At 47.6% G+C, this 19,868-nt stretch overlaps 1 protein-coding gene across 3 annotated transcripts in view; it reads right to left on the bottom strand.

Moving 5' to 3' along the window:
- Window positions 1-19,195, bottom strand: part of LOC119396566 (transcription initiation protein SPT3 homolog) — a 132,720-nt gene extending 113,525 nt beyond the window's left edge. For all 3 annotated transcript variants that reach the window (XM_049417143.1, XM_049417142.1, XM_037663825.2), the window contains exons 1-2: window positions 19,042-19,195; window positions 2,674-2,864 (exon numbers count right to left, since the gene is read on the bottom strand). In XM_049417143.1, coding sequence (XP_049273100.1) covers window positions 2,674-2,864; window positions 19,042-19,152 — 302 coding nt within the window. In that variant the 5' untranslated portion in view covers window positions 19,153-19,195. The remainder of the gene's footprint in view (window positions 1-2,673; window positions 2,865-19,041) is intronic.
- Between the last annotated feature and the right edge of the window lie 673 nt (window positions 19,196-19,868).

The raw sequence follows: 19,868 nt of genomic DNA, 5'->3' as shown, positions 1-19,868 counted from the left end.
GAACACTGCATTTATACTTCTCCTATAAGTTTGTAAAAATTAATTTTTTTTATTGCTTTCATAATGACCGCAGTTTTTTCTCTCTTTCTCTATTAATCTCTATACGCGCACGATTTCGGTGGACATGCAACGGCAGTGATTGCAGATGTCTTTAGGGACCTGAAATGCCCACGGCACCACTTAGACGAGGGTTGGCTTACAAAGGAATGTGATTTAGCAAGGAAGGTATGGTGGCAATGATAGCGGCACCGACTCGCCCACCCTTGTATGTTTCCATTTCGAGGGCTCCGTGCACCGCAACACGTGAGCGAGACGAGATGTGTGGCGAAGCGTACTCACAGAACTTGCCGAAATGCCGTATTATAGACGATTTTACATAAGACACGTGGGCGCCGCCACAATATACAAAAATGAGAAAACGAATGTTTTCTCATTTTTGTATATTGCGACGTGAATTAATTAGGTCATGAAAGGTCGAATGCACAAAACCAAACGTTTTCATGCATATGCGTCTGTTCATTTAGTCGTTAAATATACAAAACGGCAATGCTACAACCCGATATTGCGGCACTGAAAACCATCCGTAAAATGGTCTATACTCCAACTCACTTTTGCTTCTTTTTCCTTCATTTGAGAAGATTTGCCAGAAGGCTTACGAGTTATAAGTGTAAACCAAGGAAAGGCTTCTAAGTGGACTTCGGGCAACAAAAATGCACAAGGGATTATACAGAACTTGTCCGCCGCCAAGCGGTTGTAATTTCTAAGTACAGGTCGGGCTTGAGTCCAGCCTTTCTGATAATGCGAAGTCAATTGATCGGCCGTGTTCCAAGACACATGAAAAACAGTAAAGTGCCCAGTACCTGGCGTTTCCACTAGGCACGAGCACTTGGTGTACATTTCTAGGTCTTCTTTTTGTCGATATTTAAGCCTGGGCGGTGTAAGGGTCGACTGAAGAATGGCCGCGATAATAATGATAATGAAAATGACAACTATAACGCCGATTCATATGTGTAAGCCGAAATGAAATCAGCGGTCTGATAAACGAGCGGACGCCGGACGTACCGATAAGACGTCCACCCGAAAGGACAAGAAAACAAAACTGAAGAAGGCTCTCCTTCGCGCATATTCTCGCAGCGATTGGCCAGTCCTATATGAGAGGCAGCGGTGGTGGATGAGGGGGCAAGAGGAGATGAAGGACGGTGGGGGGTTACGGAGGCGTCGGCCGGGAAAAGGATTAGAAGGCGCCGCGGTATAGCGTGATGAAGTGCGAAACTTAGCCGCCAAGCTGCCGCAGCAAGGAATGTCGGGAACCCAGCTGCACCGCGAATGAAAACCGAGTTGGGTGAAGGGGGGGGGGGGGCTTGTCGGGGAAGTGTGGAAAAGTTGGGGAGGCCGAACTTCTTTCTTTTCCCTCTTCTTTTTGTTCTTTCATACCCCGCTCTCTCAACAGATATATACCACGTGCCCTAAAGCACGGCCAGCCTGGTATATAGGCAGCGTTATTGACCGCTTGGAGGAGGCCATATTGCCCGCGGCTGGCAGGCGGTCGGATTCCTACACGCCAAACGCGGAGGTACGTGGTGCCGCGACAAAAAGAAAAAAAAAAAAAAAAGAGGCGGAAGTAGGAATGAGAGAGAAAGAAGTAAGATAAGGTTATGGGAGAAGAGGCGCGAAGAAACGCGGGATCATCTCTCCAGAGTTGGGGAGGAAGTCCCGAACTTCTTTTTTAGAGCAGGCGCAAAACTTTCGGGCCGGATCATATCGCCAGTACACGCGGTACAAGGGAACGGAGCACTGCGTCGAAATTAACCCGAAAGCCTAGGGTAAGGAGCGCGCGAGACCGCGCAAGGCATTCCCTGCCTGCTGCTTCCTTGCAGGATATGAGGCGCAGACAATTAAAAAAAAAAGATAAGAACGAGACTGATAAGGTTTTGAAAGGACTAATTAATAATCGCTCGCCTATGGTTGGAAATAACGTGCGGTACTACGCGTATCTGACAACATCTCAGTATCTTTTGTGGATGAAGAAACTTAGGACACGCGGAGGGCTCCGAAGCCGCGGGAGAACGGCGAGAGCGTACGATCTTAAACCTCAGTGAGGCGCGCGGATTTTATCAACGTCTTCGTCTTTAATGATCAGGAAATTAATTTTATATGACCTTGATTTGTAACGTTGTAGACAAATTGTAAGTGTCATTTCATTCAGTCTTCTTGTATGCGATTTTATCATATATATTTCGCTGTTTAGTGGAATTTGTACACATTTGACACGTCGGGGTGTGCAGACACTCGTCAAGCCGCATAGCTGTGGCCTTTTGTGAGAACTTTGATATTGTAATTGAACGCAGAGACGTACTTGAGGAACGTCTATTCCGCCTGTTCCGTACTAACAGACCCGAACAAAGTGAACACCCCCATCCATCGTATCCGGGAATCCACATATCCTGTCATAAGCTTGCACATACGGTACGCATAACAAACACTCAAGTCCGTCAGTCAAAATCGCGGCGCAGTCTTTCACGTGTGTGCGTTCCATGCAACGCCACAGCGCGTTCGATGCAACAGTTCGATATGAAAATACTGTCGCGAAGATGTCGAGGTAGTCTACAGCTTGTTTCAGATATAACTTAGCCAGACATTGTCCGATGCACAAAGCTTTGTCGGCTCACTCACATCATGCCTCGTATCTCGTCCAGCACCCAGGCATTCTGCGGCGAAGACGAGGACGATGCCGCCGCCGACGACGACGACGCGGCCGACGACGACCCGGCACCGCCGGAAGACGACCCCGACGACGATGCTGAAGGCTTAGAGGCCGCTACTGTCACCGCGGACGAGCCGGTGTCGGCTCCACCAGACGGGGCCTGCAGGCAGACAGAAGAATGAATGAATGAATAAACTTTATTAAAAGTCCGGTAGTTTCCTTCGGGCGAGGCGGGGGGAAGAGGGGATTAACCCCTGTCCCGTCCCACCCTCCGTCGATGATGATGGCGTCAGGTGACGGCTCGAAGTCCTTGGACCCGGGCGGCATAAGAAAGTTATTTTTCACGCGAACGTCCAAACAGATAAGTTTAACATGCTTTAACAGACACAAGTTTTAAGAGGCAGACAGAAGTTTTTAGCGCGAAAGTCCAAGTATTGTAAGGGTAATGAAAACTGGGCGAGTAGGTATAAATTTATTATTGGTAGTTTTCAGCGCGCACACAACAATGGCGCAAAGGAAGAAGACGTACAAGCGACCACTCACGACTTAATTTTGTTGGTGAAAAGGAAGTACACGTGCATATACACCCATGCTAACTCAAGAGCGCATATGCAAGATAATGAAAAAAAAAAATCGCAAACAATGTGACCAATAAATGTGTACAGAAAAATGACATCCACAACATCCAGCAAAAAGTGCAAAATGATCAAGCAGCACTCAGAAAGACGAATTTTCTGTCCGTTAGTACCATCGATGGTTCGTTTACGCAGTTATCTGCGCATCTCTTGATGTAAAAGGCTACCCTTACCTCTTTGTCTGTTGAGCGCCCTGAAAACTATCCATAAATAATCCCAAAGAACACGTGGGGACTGACAGGTGGATACCGAGGTTAACTAAAGAGCGCGTGTGCAAGGTAATGCAAATAATTCACAATGTGACGAAGAACTGTGCACAGAAAAATAATATCTACAACATCCAGCAATAAGCACGAAACTATTAAGCAGCACTCAAAAGGCCAATTTTTTGTGATTTAGTACGATCGATGAGTCGTTTACGCTGTTATATGCGCGTATCAGGATGTGAAAGTCTTCGGTGATTTCCCTTAAGTCTTTTTTTTTTTTTTGTAGTGTGCGCCCTGAAAACTATCCACAATGAACTCCAAAGAAGAGGTGGGTACTAACGGATGGAAGCACAGTGTTGCTTCCACAGGTACAAGTGCGCAAGACAGGTTGACCGACGTTTCGATAGGTGGACCGATCTTCATCAAAGGCACCACATCATGCTTGGCATTACGCCAATGATCAGGCACTTTCTACGCAGACAGGTCAATCTATGGAGACGTAGGCCAGCCTGTCTGACTCACTTGTTCCTGTCAAGCACGCTGGGTCTCTATGATTACTGCTTTTCTTTTCTTGTTTCGTTCATATAGCAATACTTTTGTCAGCAGCGTTCCAAAAACACCGAGGAATAAGCCTTAACGATGGAGCAGTGCCGCTTAGAGGCACGGCATTATTTTTGCGGTAGTTTCATTTTCACGTGGCACGTGGCCAATTCACAAACTGAATTCGGCTGTCGTGATTTGTGCACCACCTACACAAACAGAAGACGAACGTATGCCGGAATACGTCACCCTTAATCACGTTTCGAAATCGAAATCAATGACAATGGCGTTTATCCGTGCTTTATAGCATTTCGTGCGTCACCTATGGAAACGTCTGCCGGAATGCGTCACCCAGAACCACGTTTCGAAATCGAAATGAATGACAGCGGCGCTTTATCCTTCCTCATAACACTTCCCACTTTACGATTTCGTTATAACGGCGGAGAAACCCGGGTTGGGTGCCCCCCCCCCCCCCCTACCGATGCCGCCGATTCACTTATCCCCTAATTCCGCTTCAATACATATTTCAAGCGCGAGGAGTAACGTCACAGCGCGGCCTAGCACGTCCTTAAGCGAAACAAAAAAAAATAAAAAAGTCCGCGCCAATTTTCCTAACGTCCGGCGCAGTTTGCGACTGGAAACACGTAACGCCGCGGAGGATGACAGCGCACCAAGTTACACAACGAAGGTTGCAACGAAGGCTAAGAAGGAAGAAATAAATAAGAGAGAAAAGAAACGAGACTAAGGAGTTCGAGGAAAGATGACGAAGAAAGACAGGTTATACGCTCATTCGGCGATGCGCTTACTTTGATCCAATGAAGAAGCATATGAGCGGGGCATAACTTCGAGAGCACAAGAAGAAGCGTAAACGCCGTATACCTCAGCGCGCCTGTATACCTTACCCCCCCCCCCCCTCCCTTGAAACTCTCCCTTGCTGCTTGCGTTTCCACGAAGACCAGGCTCTGCTGCGCACCGCACCGAGTCTTAAGGAAGACCCAATCGTGACCGGTAACGAGATTGACGGCACATGCCGCAGGCGAGGCTTACGCGCGCACGACCACTTACGGGGGTAAAGGTGACCGAGTCGCAGCGAGAAAGAAAACAGCGGAATAAAGAGAATAGAGAAATAAACGAATAAAGAGTGAGTGAGAGAGCAAGGGAGGCCAAGGGTGGTGACGCTCACACCTTTACGTCAACACTATAGAGGCGTCAGTTACATTCCGCTCTCGTCATGCGCTCGCACTTTGTGTTAAAAGGAGGGTGGAACGGGGGCGACGGTCGAGGCACCTCATTATCAACAACTGGGGTTTTACGTGCCAAAACCAGGATACGATCTAGTAAGGTCAACTTGTTGGCTAGTTGGTAAAGCATGGTGAAACGGGAAACAGCGCAGTAAAAGACGACGGCAAAGAAGGAACACACAACACACCACACCAAGCGCTTCGTGTGGTGCGGTGTGTGTTCCTTCTTTGTCGTCGTCTTTTACTGCGCTGTTTCCCGTTTCACCAGGATATGATGATGAGGCGCGCCGTAGTGGACAGCTCCGGAAATTTCGACCATCTGGTGTTATTGCACGTGCACTGACATCGCACAGTAAAAGTGACGCTGGCATTTCGCCTCCATCGAAATGCGACTGCCGTAGTCGGGATGAAACTCGCGACTTTATAGGCTCAGTAGCCGAGCACCCTAGCCCGTGTACCACCGAAGCGGACGCGAGGCACGCCCTGCCGGAAACCTTACAATTAACGACTGACAGACATGGAGCATAATGCTGGAATAGAACGTGCCAAAACAACTTTGAACAACACCATGATGCATTTCGCGTGACTCCCTCACCGCAAAACTTCGGCTCCCATCGACACCATGGAAACCTCCCTCCTCAGCGTCACCTTTTCGGCCTCTTCTTTCTGCCAGTTTCAGTTAAAGGGTACTCACACCAAATTTCGAAGCTGAGTTTATTATGTCATACAAGTCTCCTGTATACAGAGACGGGACTGAGCAAATGAGAAGCTCAGTAAAATGCCGATATTTTACTTTGATATTAAAGTCAATTTTCGCATGGCACACCTACACTCTTAATCATATCCCGGCTAAAGTGCTGGTTATAGGCAGGAAAGTAGACGAAAATGGTCTAGTTTCCTGGCTAATAACTAGAAGTTTAAAGAGGACGTGATTAAAAGTGTACCGACATCGAAATGAGCGTGACGTAATGCTACAGTATCAATTCTGGTGACTTCACGCACCAGTAAGGCCAGTTGTGATGACGTCAGGTACCAAGACATACAAAAATGGCCGCTTGTACATCACCAATGGAGCCACGGAGTGGAACGGCCGTGGAAACGTCACGATATCTTTTGGAAGCGCGTGACGAGAGGCTCATGCCGTGTCGTGACGTCAGGGTACAGCGGGCGTTGTAACTAGCTTTTAAAAACATGTTTTAAATCATTTTTGAAGACGCATTCAGGCCTACTAGTACATTTTCTAGGCTCTTGTGGGCTTGGCCTTTCATTTCACGCAAAAAAAAAGCTACAAATGGATGTTTTCGTGCCATTACTCCTTTAAACAAGAAGGCAGGAGGGTCTTGTGGAGCTCTAACGCGCTTTGCCGTTATTTTAGGCCGAACTTTGAAAATTATGACTAATGAGGCATTTCAAAGAACGTTTCCGCAAGGTGCATACCAATGTAGCAAGGGACGAAAATGCTTAGCAACATCAGACAGAATCGCGCGACCGCATGTTTCTTACCTTAAACTGCACATGCGTGATCGAATGCAATAGCCGCATTTCCCACATCAACGAAATTCGGCGTATGTTTCCGGTGGCGTAACCGTGTTTACATCAGAATCGGTGTTCGCGTGGTCTGCTTCCCTTCTGCGTCCGTGTCGGCAAGCCTAATTTTTTTTACGATGAATGTGTCAGTTACTCAGACTGCTTAATTGCCGCTTTGTCTTGTGCATCTATGCATATCTTTTTTTTCTTTCGAGAAAGCGCCTCATGTACTAATAAGGTAACCTTTTTTGGTCGCTTTTATCTGCTCAAGCAATCGATCGAGAGTTTTCTTTTTTTTTTTTTTTATCCAGACGTTCCTGCAGCTTTGCTGTTTGTTCGACATCCGTCTCTGGCTTGACCTGTCGAGGTACAACGATCACCTCCGAACGCCACCGTCTCGAAGCCGACACGAGAGGCATAACACCGGCGGCTGGCGTCGACCACCCCGGCCACTTAGAAGAAGAGAACGAATAAGACCTCTTGGGCGAAAAAAATAAAAATAAATTAAAGAACAAAAACGACGACAGCACCGGCTGGTAGCGGTAGAGGATCAGTAACAGAGCAGACTGCGCTGAAACTAACAACACGGAGAGATAAAGAAAACCATAGAAACACAGGCGCGGGATAGGGATGAAAACAAAGAAAAACAAAAGGAACGGAACGGCGGAGGCTGCACTGCGGAGAAAGAGGAGTCGCGACATAGGATCAGGATCAGGCGGATGATTCCGGATTGCCTCCGACAGGCGAGAGAAAGCCGTTCCCCGAAAGAAATCAGTGATCTGCCCCGAAGGGACAGACACCGCACTCACCCACCACTGCCTCTCTCTCACTCGCTCTCTCTCTCTCTCTGCTCTAACTTTAGCATTCTCCGTGTCTCACGATCCCTGAGACCACGCGCCAGACCACACTTCCCCCTTTCTCTCAATTTCCTCCTCTCCCTCGACAAAATCCGCGTGCTTCGCCCCCGCCATAACGCCAACACGCCCCCCTCCCAAAACCCAACAAACCTTCATCCCAAAGTCGACCGAAAGCCTTTCCACCGCCAAAACTTTTCTGACGCTTTCCTTTTCTCTTTTTGTTCGTCGGGTGGAGTGGGAAGCCAATCTCGTTCCCTGGGAGACTTGCTACACGTATGGATCCGACGCGTAGGAGGAAAAGAAGAAAGTCGAGAAGCCAAGACGAGACGCAAAGTTTTCTCCCGGCCGCACGAGCCGCCTTACGTACGTGGAATACCGCACGGAGTGATATGTTCGAACACCGATAATAATAATATTATCTGGGGTCTTACGCGCCAAAACCACGATATGATTATGAGGCACGCCATAGTGGAGCGCTCCGGAAATTTTGACCATCTGGTGTTCTTTACCGTGCACTGGCATCGCAAAGTATACACGGGCCTCTAGCATTTCGCCTCCATCGAAATGCGACCGCCGCGGCCGGGATCGAACCCGCGACCTTCGGGTCATGTTCAAACACCGAGAACTGTCACGTGTAATATAACAATAATAACACCACTACTACCATTGCTGCTGATAATAATAATAGTAGTAATAATAATATTAATTGGAGACGACCTTGACTTAGGTGCCTGGTAGTGGCATTCACCTGTCGGCGTATGTATGCTTTGGTGTATTCTTCGAGTTAACTGCATTTCGTCGCGCTGCTGAAGCGGATCTCGGAGGTCACGTAGAAAGAAGCGCGTGGTTGAGATCCGCTCCGCCAGGTGACTCAACGATCCCAGTTGCTCACAAGAAATCCTTCTGCTCTTTCAATGAAGTCATTCGATTAATTTTAATAATTATCCTGACAGTGAATTGACCGTTCTCTTAAAGGGGTAGTGACACAAACTTTCGCGGCCGAGGTAGCCTGCGGGATAGATTCCCGTGAATATCACTGATCTCCACTAGGAGGAGCTGGATGGCGCATCGAGCGCGCGGGCGTGAAGCCACTGGTAGCCGCCGTTTTTGTCCCGGAAAAGAGCTTTTCTTTTCTTTTTTTAAAGAAATACCTGCTTGTAGCGCAGTAAACTGTACGAAGCGACCGGAAAAGTTGTCAGGGAAGACATTTCACGCGTAAGTACCTCAAAGTTGCATTACTTTTTACGCATTTGGTACGTTGCAGCACTCCACCGTATTCGGACGGTGTCGTCACGGCGTCTGTCATCTTTCGTGTAGCGTTCGTCGGCGTCTAAAGTGAGGCGTAATCGCAGAGTTTAAAAAAATAAACAAGAAAAACGATCATAACAACAGCTGCCACTCGAGAATATTTGAATTGCGCGTAACATGCGTGATCATCTGCAAATATCAACAGCGAATATAGCTTGGAAGGTATTAATTATTTTTGAAGTTTGCGTGAGCGATCGACACCCTCGTGCTACTGACACCCTCAAAGGTGACCCTCGGTGACCCCCTACTTCCCTCACGTGACCACGCAGCAACAAGTTATGGTGACGTCATAACCGCCATGTTCTTTTTTCTTTTTTTTGCCGCGTTCGCTCCAGCAGCCTACTTCTCGGCGGCTGCTCGCGAACCGCGCGGAAGTGCGTCACAGTTCTGTGTGCTGACGTGATCGAGCGATGCACCCCCTAGGTGGTGATAGTTACACCCGGAGGCTTGTCGTTCTTGAAACCGAAACTGACACTGGTCGGTAATGATGAACCTGTAATTAATTATCTGTCGCGCGCTGCAGCAAACGATGTGCCGTGTTATGACTAACAGGCCCCCAGCAACACATTGCAGCAAAAGAAAACGCGAGGCCAAAATTTTTGTGTCAGTGCCCCTTTAAGTAAACTTATGCTCCGATATCACGCGCATTCGACAGAACCCTAGCCTGAACCGGAACCATCGATATCGTACCAGTTTTTTTTTTTTTTTCACACTGCTTCTCAGTAATGGAAAGACCGGAAGTAAATGCTCGACCGGAAGTGCCTGGAAGAGAAGCAAAAGTGTCACTCAGTGTTTGTGCTACTGATAGTCATACAATGTTAAGTATAGTTGGTATCGGTGACATCGGACAATGAATACGTGCCATCCCGTCATTATACCTGTTCTGACTCGAACACAGCAGCAAATATGATGCCAGGTTCAGACTCGAGCTTCATAGCATGCAGGCACGCGTCACTTACGCTTCAATGCGAGATTAACGCGAGACACGGCATAGTGCGAGTTGAATACGAAGTGACGCGATATAACTGCGCCTGTGAATTTATTCGGTTTAGAGGGACATACAAATATATATAGAAAGGTCACGTATGCGCGAGCCAACAACATTTGAAAGCGCATTTCGTAATAATAACAGTTATTATTATTGCGTGTTACGTCCCGAAACCACGATATGAATGTGAGAGACGCCGTAGTGGAGGGCTCCGGAAATTTTGACCACCTGGGGTTCTTTAACGTGCACCTAAATCTACGTACATGGGCTTCTAGCATTTTCACCTCCATGGAAAATGCGGCCACCGCGGCCGGGACTCGATCCCGCGACCTGCGGGTCAGCAGTCGAGCACATTGAACACTAGACCACCATGGCGGGTAAAGCGCATTTCATAAAGCAGTCCAACATGACAGAACAACTAGCCTATAAATTGCCAATCTGATCGGTCAGTACTTCTTGAGCTAGTATACTGCTTCAGATATTTACGCTAAAATAAGCCCTACAAAGAGTAATCTGAAAATAAATCCAGCAGAGCAGGAATGGTAGAGCCTCTGCAGGGTCCTCCAAAACGCCAAACGAACTGTGATCTATCGAGAATAATTACGTATTCACAAAGTACCGCGAGAAATACTCAAAGCTTACACCGGCTAACTATATATACGACGCAAGCTGAGTGCACCAGAAGTAAAAAAATCAGATGAGAAACCAAACAAGTGAATCAAGAGAAAAAATAAGTCATAAGAACACCGGTCAATACTGACGAGAATTGACGCTAGCCTATCGTAAGAAGTGACGGTATCTTTGCTAGGGAGCGACAGTGAAACGGAAAGCGAAGCGGCACCGACAGGAGCACGTGAGCTCACGTCGGCAGGCAGACAGAAAGAAGGGCAATCGATGCTCATCAATGATGCACCGCGACAAATTACACATGAAAGAACATTCCGACGGAAAGACGGGCCGCAGATCGCTTGCGCGAGCCGCCTCTGGCATTTGCTGCCCGCCGCGCCGACCAAAGCCTGCAGGTTAGAGCGGAGTCGAGAGAAAAAAGAAGTGGGGGTTGCGACGCCACCGGGGGCACGCACGTACGAATGTAAGGGAGTGTCGCTTCTTCCCACCGAATGTGCCCTGTACCGCTGCCCCTTAACGGCGCTCCTTACGCATCGCCCTCTGTCTCACTCTCTTACTATGTTTTTTTTTTGTCTTTTTTGACATTGCTGCTCCTGCTCCAACTTTCATCACTGGCTTTACGACTCCCTCGCTTGCGGACATCGAGTAGCGGCCTGCTGCAAAAGGGGAAGCCAGCAGCGAACGTTTCAGGGGAAAAAGCTGGTACACAAATCAATCGTTGCAATGAGTTTGCACGAAGAAAAATGTTGCCGTTTTGACAGCGGACAGCGGACATTATCTAGCGCTAGCCAACGTTAACCATAATTTAAACATCACTAGCCGACCCCAGCCGGTATTAGAACACCCCCCGAAGTGTTCTGCGCGCTGCGTCTTCACCCCACCGCGCTCCTTTCAGGAAAATAACTGTTCTTTACGAATCATAAGCTCAAAGTCCCGTAAGCACTTGTATTTTCACGTTGATATTAGAGAATGGAAGAACCAGCCCTCCGGCTTTGTTTAAACAGCAAATTGAATATGCTACTGTTTGGGCGCAGGGTGCCCTTCTTTTTATTAAGGCGAAAGCCTTAGATGCCACATCAAACGCGAAATTTGACCGTCGGCGTCCCGCGTCGTCGGAGACGAGTGATGCAAAAACAATCAACGCGCGATGACGTCACCAAATGATGCCATCATGACGTCACAGATCACCATAATTTGTGACGCCATCATGACGTCACGTGATGTAACGTCACATGATGACGCCATCACATGACATCGCAGCTTGGTAAAAGGTTTTCCAATTACGAAGGCAATGCAAAACCGGAGGCAGTGCAAAACCACGTTAGATACTGGTAAAAGTTTCCAATTACGAAGGCAATGCAAAACCGGAGGCAGTGCAAAACCACGTTAGATACAGAAAGCTTTCGAAGGGTGGCGGGCAGGATTAACACATCGACTAAGAAAAAAAAAAGGAAATCGGCTTTCGCCTTCGAGTCGTCTTAAGTGAATGGATAAGGAACCCTGTGAGTTCTTTTTTTTTTTTTACCAGCGGCTTATAGCACCCCCAGAAATATTTCTGGCTACGCCGCTGCTGGTAGTGTACAATTTAATACAGTAGTTGAATTAGGTCAGAAATATTCACCGGAGCCAGTTCGAGAATTTGAGAGGAAGGGGGACAAAGTATACATTGTCTTCAAAATTATGCCTGTGCCTGCGACATTGGTCGTTGTGTACTGCCCTAGCACGGAGAGCGAACTTCTGTGTCTCTTGAGGAAGCTGCCTGTAGTAATACTGAAATGAGGAAGGGCGATGGAGTGGGGCGAGTTGAAGCTTACGAATGGTGATCAGAGCGCAATGCAGACAGGGAACATCACGAAAAACACGGGACATGCTCTGCGTTTTCCCTGTCGTACTTAACCGATGCCGCGCTGACCTCGACACTTGGATCGCGAACGGTGTCACAAGGTCTACAGTAGACACTCTGACTAACATGCTTGATTAATTCCTATGGCACAGCGTACAAATCGAAACTGGGGTTATGAGAGAGGCTGCGCAGCGTAGGGAGGTACACCTTTCAACGGAATGGCTTACTTATATGTCTCACCCAGGTTCAATTACAGGAACGTCCTGCACTGTGCCCGCGTGGGAACGCATCCGAACATCAAACCAGCGGCGTCGATACTCACCACAAATTATAGCCTGTATTATTTCAGATATCCCAGCAGGCGCCATAAAGCCCCAACCACACGTACGCGTTGGAAAGCGCCAGTACGCGATGCTAAGCGTCAGTCGAGGAGGCCGGATCGCGTGCTGACGTGGATCCCGAAGCGACGCCGAGTCTACACGCCTCGCGCTGACGCGTTATAACGCATACGTATGGTTAGGGATTAAATCCTAAGCCCGTTCGTGCTGCTGCATCGTCTCTCTCTTCAATGATTTCGTTGAATGTTTTACGTTCACCTCAACTCGTTTAGGAATTTTTCGTCCATCACAATACGTCAAAAACTACGCGAGACTCGCACCGGGAAAGGGTGCAAACACTTAAGCTTCGCCAGAACCCAGCAACTCCCGCTGTGGACGCTTCTCGAAAGCGAATTACTCTTTCATTACACCCCGGCTGACGTTTCCGATCAAGCGTTATAGTCTCCCTCAGCCCGCGCCTGGAGTGCGCCAAAGCGTAAGCGGCATGCCCAACGAAGATGACGGCGGCAGACCGAAACGTCCCATGAGCCTATAGAATGTCCTTTGCACGAGCAGTGCCCCTTGCCATCCTCCCTTAATTCTTCGGCACCACTCACACGCCCCCTCTTCTGTTGCGTCAGGGAGAAGGCTGATAGCTAAATTCTGCCTCACTCATTCTCTCTCATTACACGAATACAGGCACGAAACTGAACGCATACCCTCCTAAAGCGCACGTCTTTTCGAACCGACAGCACCGCTTCCGAAAGAACGAAACAAAGCAAATTAGGATAGAAATGTACACGGAGATATATGTATGTCGTTACTGCGAGATGTTGTATCCGGCTCCCTTCGACAGCCATCGGCTTTTCTCTTACACAGCAAAAGCTCACCGGCGAAACAAAAAAATAACCGTACCTTAGTCGCGTCCTTGTTCTTATCCGCTCCTGCGCTTCCTCCACTCAAACCCCGTTAACCTTTCTCGTCTTCCCGTGTCCGCCGGTCCATACCTCGCCATCGGGAGCAGAAAAGGAACACGCCCCGCTTCTCGAGGACCTATACACACTGCAGCGGCGCCTGAGACGCGCGTGTAACGTATTCGGGGCTGATTGCTCGATACTTATACGCCCCGAACCCCCGTATCGCATTTGCATTCGCGAGTATCGCGCGCCGCTTCCTCCGCTGCTCGTCTCGATTCCGCGCGTCTTCTCTCGCGACTTCATCATTATTTTATCCTTCCTCTCGAAAAACTCCATCAAAGGGAAGCTTAACTAACTCAGAGGAAGTCCCGTCCGAGCGCTGACGGCTCGATGGTGGGCGGAGGAGAAAGCGAAAGAGAGATACGGTGTTTCACGAGAGCGCGAAGGACACTGATCACGTGGTACTCGATCACATTTCGGAGCATATCGCGCGAGCCTAGGCCCCTCAAGATAAATTCGAGTTCTCGGCTACGGCGACTGCCTGTCACTTTTCTTTCTTGTTTTATTTTTTAGGAAGCCATTTAGTGCTAGCTGCTTCGGGAATCCGCAATACGATTTTCGCGTATTTATTTGTTTGTTATTTAATTTACGCGCTATGATAGGGCTATAGCAGGAGTGGAAACGGTAGATTAGTATAAAAAAATCACAAACGCATGAAAACAAGAAATTGATGTGTAGGTGAAGCAAACTATATATCAGAAAGGCTACCTAATATAGCGACTAGACATTCGATTAATGGGACTGATGCACTATGAAATACACATGCGTCTCCACGTCGACGCAATAACACATGTAGCTGATGAAAACTATATCGAATACTTTCCGATTGTAACTAATGCGCAGTGGCGCTATTGAAAAAAAAAAACTATTTGATGTGGCGGTTCGATGTACACTGTTAAAAAAAAAAGCAAAATGTCACTTTGGATTACAGGAAAACCTGCTTATAAGATGCGCCAACTTCGTGTCACTAGTTAGGAAATGTAAACGCTGGAAAAATGAACATTTAATACGGGAGGTCCGTTGTTATCATCTGTGTTGTCCACAAACAAAGAAATACACAACAACTCCACACCTTAAGAAATACACGTGAGCACATGTTACTGTACCTGCACACTTCGAGAGTTCGTGAATGCAACAAATGCGGCTGTACAGCGCATCGTACAAGAACAGATAACAGCGCCACATCGGGCATTGGAGAAAGGTATCCGGCAGATAATGATAATCAACCGTAGAAGTACAGCCCTGCTTTTTCTTGGTGGCACCGATTGTCCCACGGAACAAATCGTTTTTTAGAAATAATAAAAACTTTATGGCTTGCGCATGACGTGTATCTGCCTACGCTCATTCTTAGCGAAGCTGCAGATAAATCATAATTGTTGATAGTACGGTAAAAAAAAATGTAATTTTCTTTAGGATTCACTCAATGGCACCAACCCATTATAGCGGTTACTTAAATAAATCTAGGGCCAGTTTTTTTTTTTCTTTAATTTATTTTGCCATATTATCGTGTTGTATGCATATGTTACTACCTAGGCAATGCTGAGCCTATAGGTCGCGGCACGGTAAGAGAAACAATTTGTACTCAGCATGCGAATTTCGTGCTATATACTGTTGTTACACTATATACGCTCCATTGTAACAGCGCCAACGTATAAAAGACCATAAACAGGAACAACGCTCTGTTGTGTTTAGTTCTAGGCTTGGGTGCAATTTCTTAGCGCTGTTTTTTTTTATTTATTTATTCATTCGATGCACCAAGAAGCCCAGATGAGCGCTTTTTTTTTCTTTTCCTTGCACACATTTGTTGACAAAGTAAAAGTGGATTTCTACAACCAACGCGCCCGCATTAAAACTAGTAATACGCCGTACAGAGTCAGCACCTTACATCCTATAGCGCATCGCTAAAAAAGAGAGACAACGCGTTTTATGGGAATAATAATAATAATAATAATAATAATAATAATAATAATAATAATAATAATAATAATAATAATAATAATAATAATAATAATAATAATAATAATTGTTGGGGTTTAACGTCCAGAAACCACGGTATGATTATGAGGGACGCCATAGTGGAGGCTCTGGAAATTTCGACCACCTGGGGTGCTTTAACGTGCACCTAAATCTAAGTACACGGGACTCAAGCATTTTCGCTTCCATCCATCGAAAATGCGGCCGCCGCGGCCGGGATTCGATCCCGCGGTCAGCAGTCGAGCCCCATAACCATTAGAGCACCGCGGCGGGTGTCGTATCGGAATAACACTTAATATTGGCCTCGAGGAGTTACGGAGTCGCCCTCTATCGGACGCGCCTCGATTGCGTGCTAGGCAGGATACCGCCGGCGCGCTCCCCATAGGTTTTGCTGTCGGCGCTCTACAAAAACACCTCGCGGAAGCCCTCCAGGGCATTTCTGTAAGTACTTTCGAAATGAACTGTGTTCTTTACTGTCAAAATAATCATTTTCGACGAACTGAAAGCACAAGATAGTCTACAGTCGCTGTCTTTTTGCAGAAAACCGAGCACCCGCTTCACGTTGTCACCGCGTTGGAGGACCCCTGAACCGGCTTCTTGAGTGAAAGGTAGTCACTCGCTGAGTGCAAACTATGTGAAATATCTCGTTAGAATAGACTGCCTGTATAACCAAACGGAGCATAACAGAAAGAAGCCTCAAGCCAGCGATCGCACGGGTTCGCGACGACTGACGGTGCCTCTGCATGTATGAGCGTCTGCATGTATGTTCGTACTGATGGTTTCGCTTTTGCTACGAGCGCGTTTTGACACTGCGCTGTGAACTTTAGGCCGCAAAATATGAGACTTTGTGAGTAAACAAACAACTACTGTTGCGCGAACGCTATCAGAGCAGTTCAAAAACAATTTCCTTACAACTGCGGCTTCGGTGCGCATGACAACTTTGTGATCTGCCGTCCCGACGATTCAGTGTTTTTTTTTTCTTTTTCGGTCTAAATTCGGGTACGTTTCAATGTCATTTGACAAGTTGTCTCGTACTGCGTATTGATCGGTCTTCTCAGCGGGCAAATGCCGCTGCTTCTGTTTCTTTATTCAGCGCCTTCGTTTCGTTTGGTGCTCACACAAAACGTGAGCAAATGCGACGCCTTTTTTTAATGCTCCTTAATTATCGTTCTGTTTGCATTCCAGTGAATTGCCGCTCTCTGTCATCAACAAATTCATAGACCAAAGCTTCACCACTTCAAGATTGCTGGTGGAAGGAGAACCAGTCTGCGAGACCGAGCATGTAGTAGCATGCGACGCCTAGGAAAAGAAAGAAAATACACTTTGCCGGACTTGTTCTGCAAACGTCGGCTGTGAACTAGGACCACATGAACTTGAAATAGCGGTGAATAAAATAGAAGGTATTGCAGCAACCCGCAGCCGCAAACAGGATAGTAATTATTTGGCGTGTACCCCAGCAATTTTGGCAGCAGTGTCGTGTCTAACGCCAACAGGGTGGCATCTTTCCACGTAAATAAATGAGGCTCCAAGTAAATACATGGAGTTGGCAGCTGGGCCGATCATCGGTGGGCCGATCACGGAGGCAATGCAAAATTTATGTAGCTTATGAGCAATGCATGCCTCATCAAATGGGAAGGTTGCCCGTCAGCGTCCCGCGTCGGCGGCGTCAACACGAGTAATGCAAAAAATATACGTCACGTGATGGTGTCACCATATGACGTCATCATGACGTCACAGATCGCCAAATTATGTAGCGTCATTATGACGTCACATATTGTGACGTCACATGATGTATTCACACGTCATGGTCGCTTTCCATCGCCTCCGTGATCGGTCACGGAGGCCGTGCAAAACCGCGTTAAGTGCAGAACGCTGTTGGAGGGGGGCGCGGGAGAATCAGTACATCGACTGACAAGAAGATGGCTTTCGCCTTCTAGTCATCTTTAACGAATGCATAAGAGACCCTGTGCGTTTTTTAATTCAACGTATCTAAACAATGACTTGCGCATCTGCAGCCGATTTTGTGGACGCTGAGCACGGGGCCGACGATCAAGAGGTCGCATTGGAGGGTTCTGAGATGGCATCGCACGTGGTAAAAGGCAGCGCTTTTACCATCCTGTGGTAGATAAGCATCATTTGCCGGCGGGAAGCGCGCGCGAGCCATCGTCTCAGTGCGCGCTGTCTGCTACTCACCGAAAATCGCAGGCCCGACGCAGTAACAAAGTCTTCGTCGCGGAAGTGCTTGTTGCACACAAGACTCGTAGCGGATGGCTACTTGCCGGTTCTTAGCTTTACAGCCCATGCTTCACGCTGTTTCTTGTCCCGCGGTTACCAGTGCAGGCTGACACACTGGGCTCCTTTGCGTCAGCGCGGCACTGCGGCACCGAGCGGTAGAGCCTTCGGAGGCAGCCACTCTATTACAATGGTTTCAATTGAGCAGAAAATGCGAGAAAACTTCCGTATTTGAACAGACCGCAGCCCATGTGGCACTTGAAACTCGTTTTCAAAGCATGCGGCAGCGCTCCACAAGCAGCCGACGCGGCCGCTGAGGCCACGTGATCCTGCCAAGCACGTCACGCCGACGGTGGCGCCGGCGTTTCCAGTGGTGGGCCTCGAGGCCAATAGGTAAGAATTAAACGATGTTTTTGATTAATAATGGCCACGAATTTAGTTCACGAAAAGTAGAAATACACTACGCCGAGAAACGTTGCCTGCTAAAAATTAACTCATAAGAATACTTTGCAGGTGAAGAAAACTTGCTGAGAACAACTGCGCGACGTGGAATGATAGATGAGCACGGTTGCTGCCATCTACGATATCAATAGCGCATATTTCTTGTCATAAAAACGGAATCACAATTACAAGACACGATTACGAGACACGCCGTAATAAGGGACTCCGGATTACTTTAGGCCCCCTATGGTTCTTTAACGTTCACCTAAATCTCAGTACACGGGTTGCGTTTGCATTTCGCCCCCATCGAAATGCGGCAGCCGGGGCCGGGAATCGAACCCGCGCCTTCAAGCTCAGGACCGCGACACCGTAAACACGGAATGGGACTTCCAACGCCACACACAATCAGCTCACTAAACGTTTCTGCTACATGCATGGCCGCCTCGACAGCGAAGTAGTGATCGCGAACACAATACGAAACCTTAACACTCTGTTCCCGGCGTAATTCATTCGTCTTGACACCGAAACTGACTATGAACTTCGAAACGACGCGCGTAAACAATGCCCGGTGAATGCGGCCGCCGGAAACAAACGTTCCCGACAGGGTTTTAAATAGGGTCTTACCTTGTTCTCATTGGAAGACGAGGACGAGGAAGGTTCCTTGTCTCTGTTCGGCTTCTTGGGCTTGCTCTTGAACTTGGAATTCTTGAGCGACGCCTGATTTTCTTTCGCCATCACGACGGACGCGACCCAGCGCAGGGCGCCGCCATTAACCGAAGGCGCGATGATGGTGATGGCAACGCTAGACGGTGGCGCCGTTTAGCGGCCGGCCATCCGTGCGGTTTCGTTTTCGGTTCATCTTTCACCAGGAAACCGTAGAGCGTGTCGAGCGTGTCGAGCTTCGGTGGCCTCGTCCGATGCATTAAATAATTTACAACTAATGACTGCAGCAATAATTTTTATGGCTGGTATAAATGAAACTTTCTTTATGCCCCACAACGAAAACTATTGTAGCTGTTTTTTTCTGCTGGTATTGCTTTTTCTTTGTAACGTACACATTTATTATTATTATTATTATTATTATTATTATTATTATTATTATTATTATTATTATTATTATTATTATTATTATATTATTATTATTATTATTATTATTATTATTATTATTATTATTATTACTGTGGCTGCTGCTGCTACTCTTTTGCGTGCGCCGGCACAAATACCTTGCAATTGTTCCTGGGCACATTAATCGACAGTTTTAGAAATTAGCTGTGCGTCGCTTACGCTCCGCTCCGCAAAGATATAACTGCCCGAACCAGTGCAAGGAACTCCACAGATTTCGCGTTTTCACAGCGACGCTGCTATAGCTCGGCGTAAAATGTCGTGACCCAACACTATCATCTTCATGAACCGGCACGCGCTCTCTTCGTCCTCTTCTTCATCCAGCTGCT

This window comes from Rhipicephalus sanguineus, chromosome 6 (assembly GCF_013339695.2).
Source record: "Rhipicephalus sanguineus isolate Rsan-2018 chromosome 6, BIME_Rsan_1.4, whole genome shotgun sequence".
In the NCBI taxonomy this organism is placed as follows: Eukaryota; Metazoa; Arthropoda; class Arachnida; order Ixodida; family Ixodidae; genus Rhipicephalus; species Rhipicephalus sanguineus.
The sequence above is the reverse complement of the archived record's forward strand: the minus strand, read 5'-3'. Positions and strand labels throughout refer to the sequence as shown.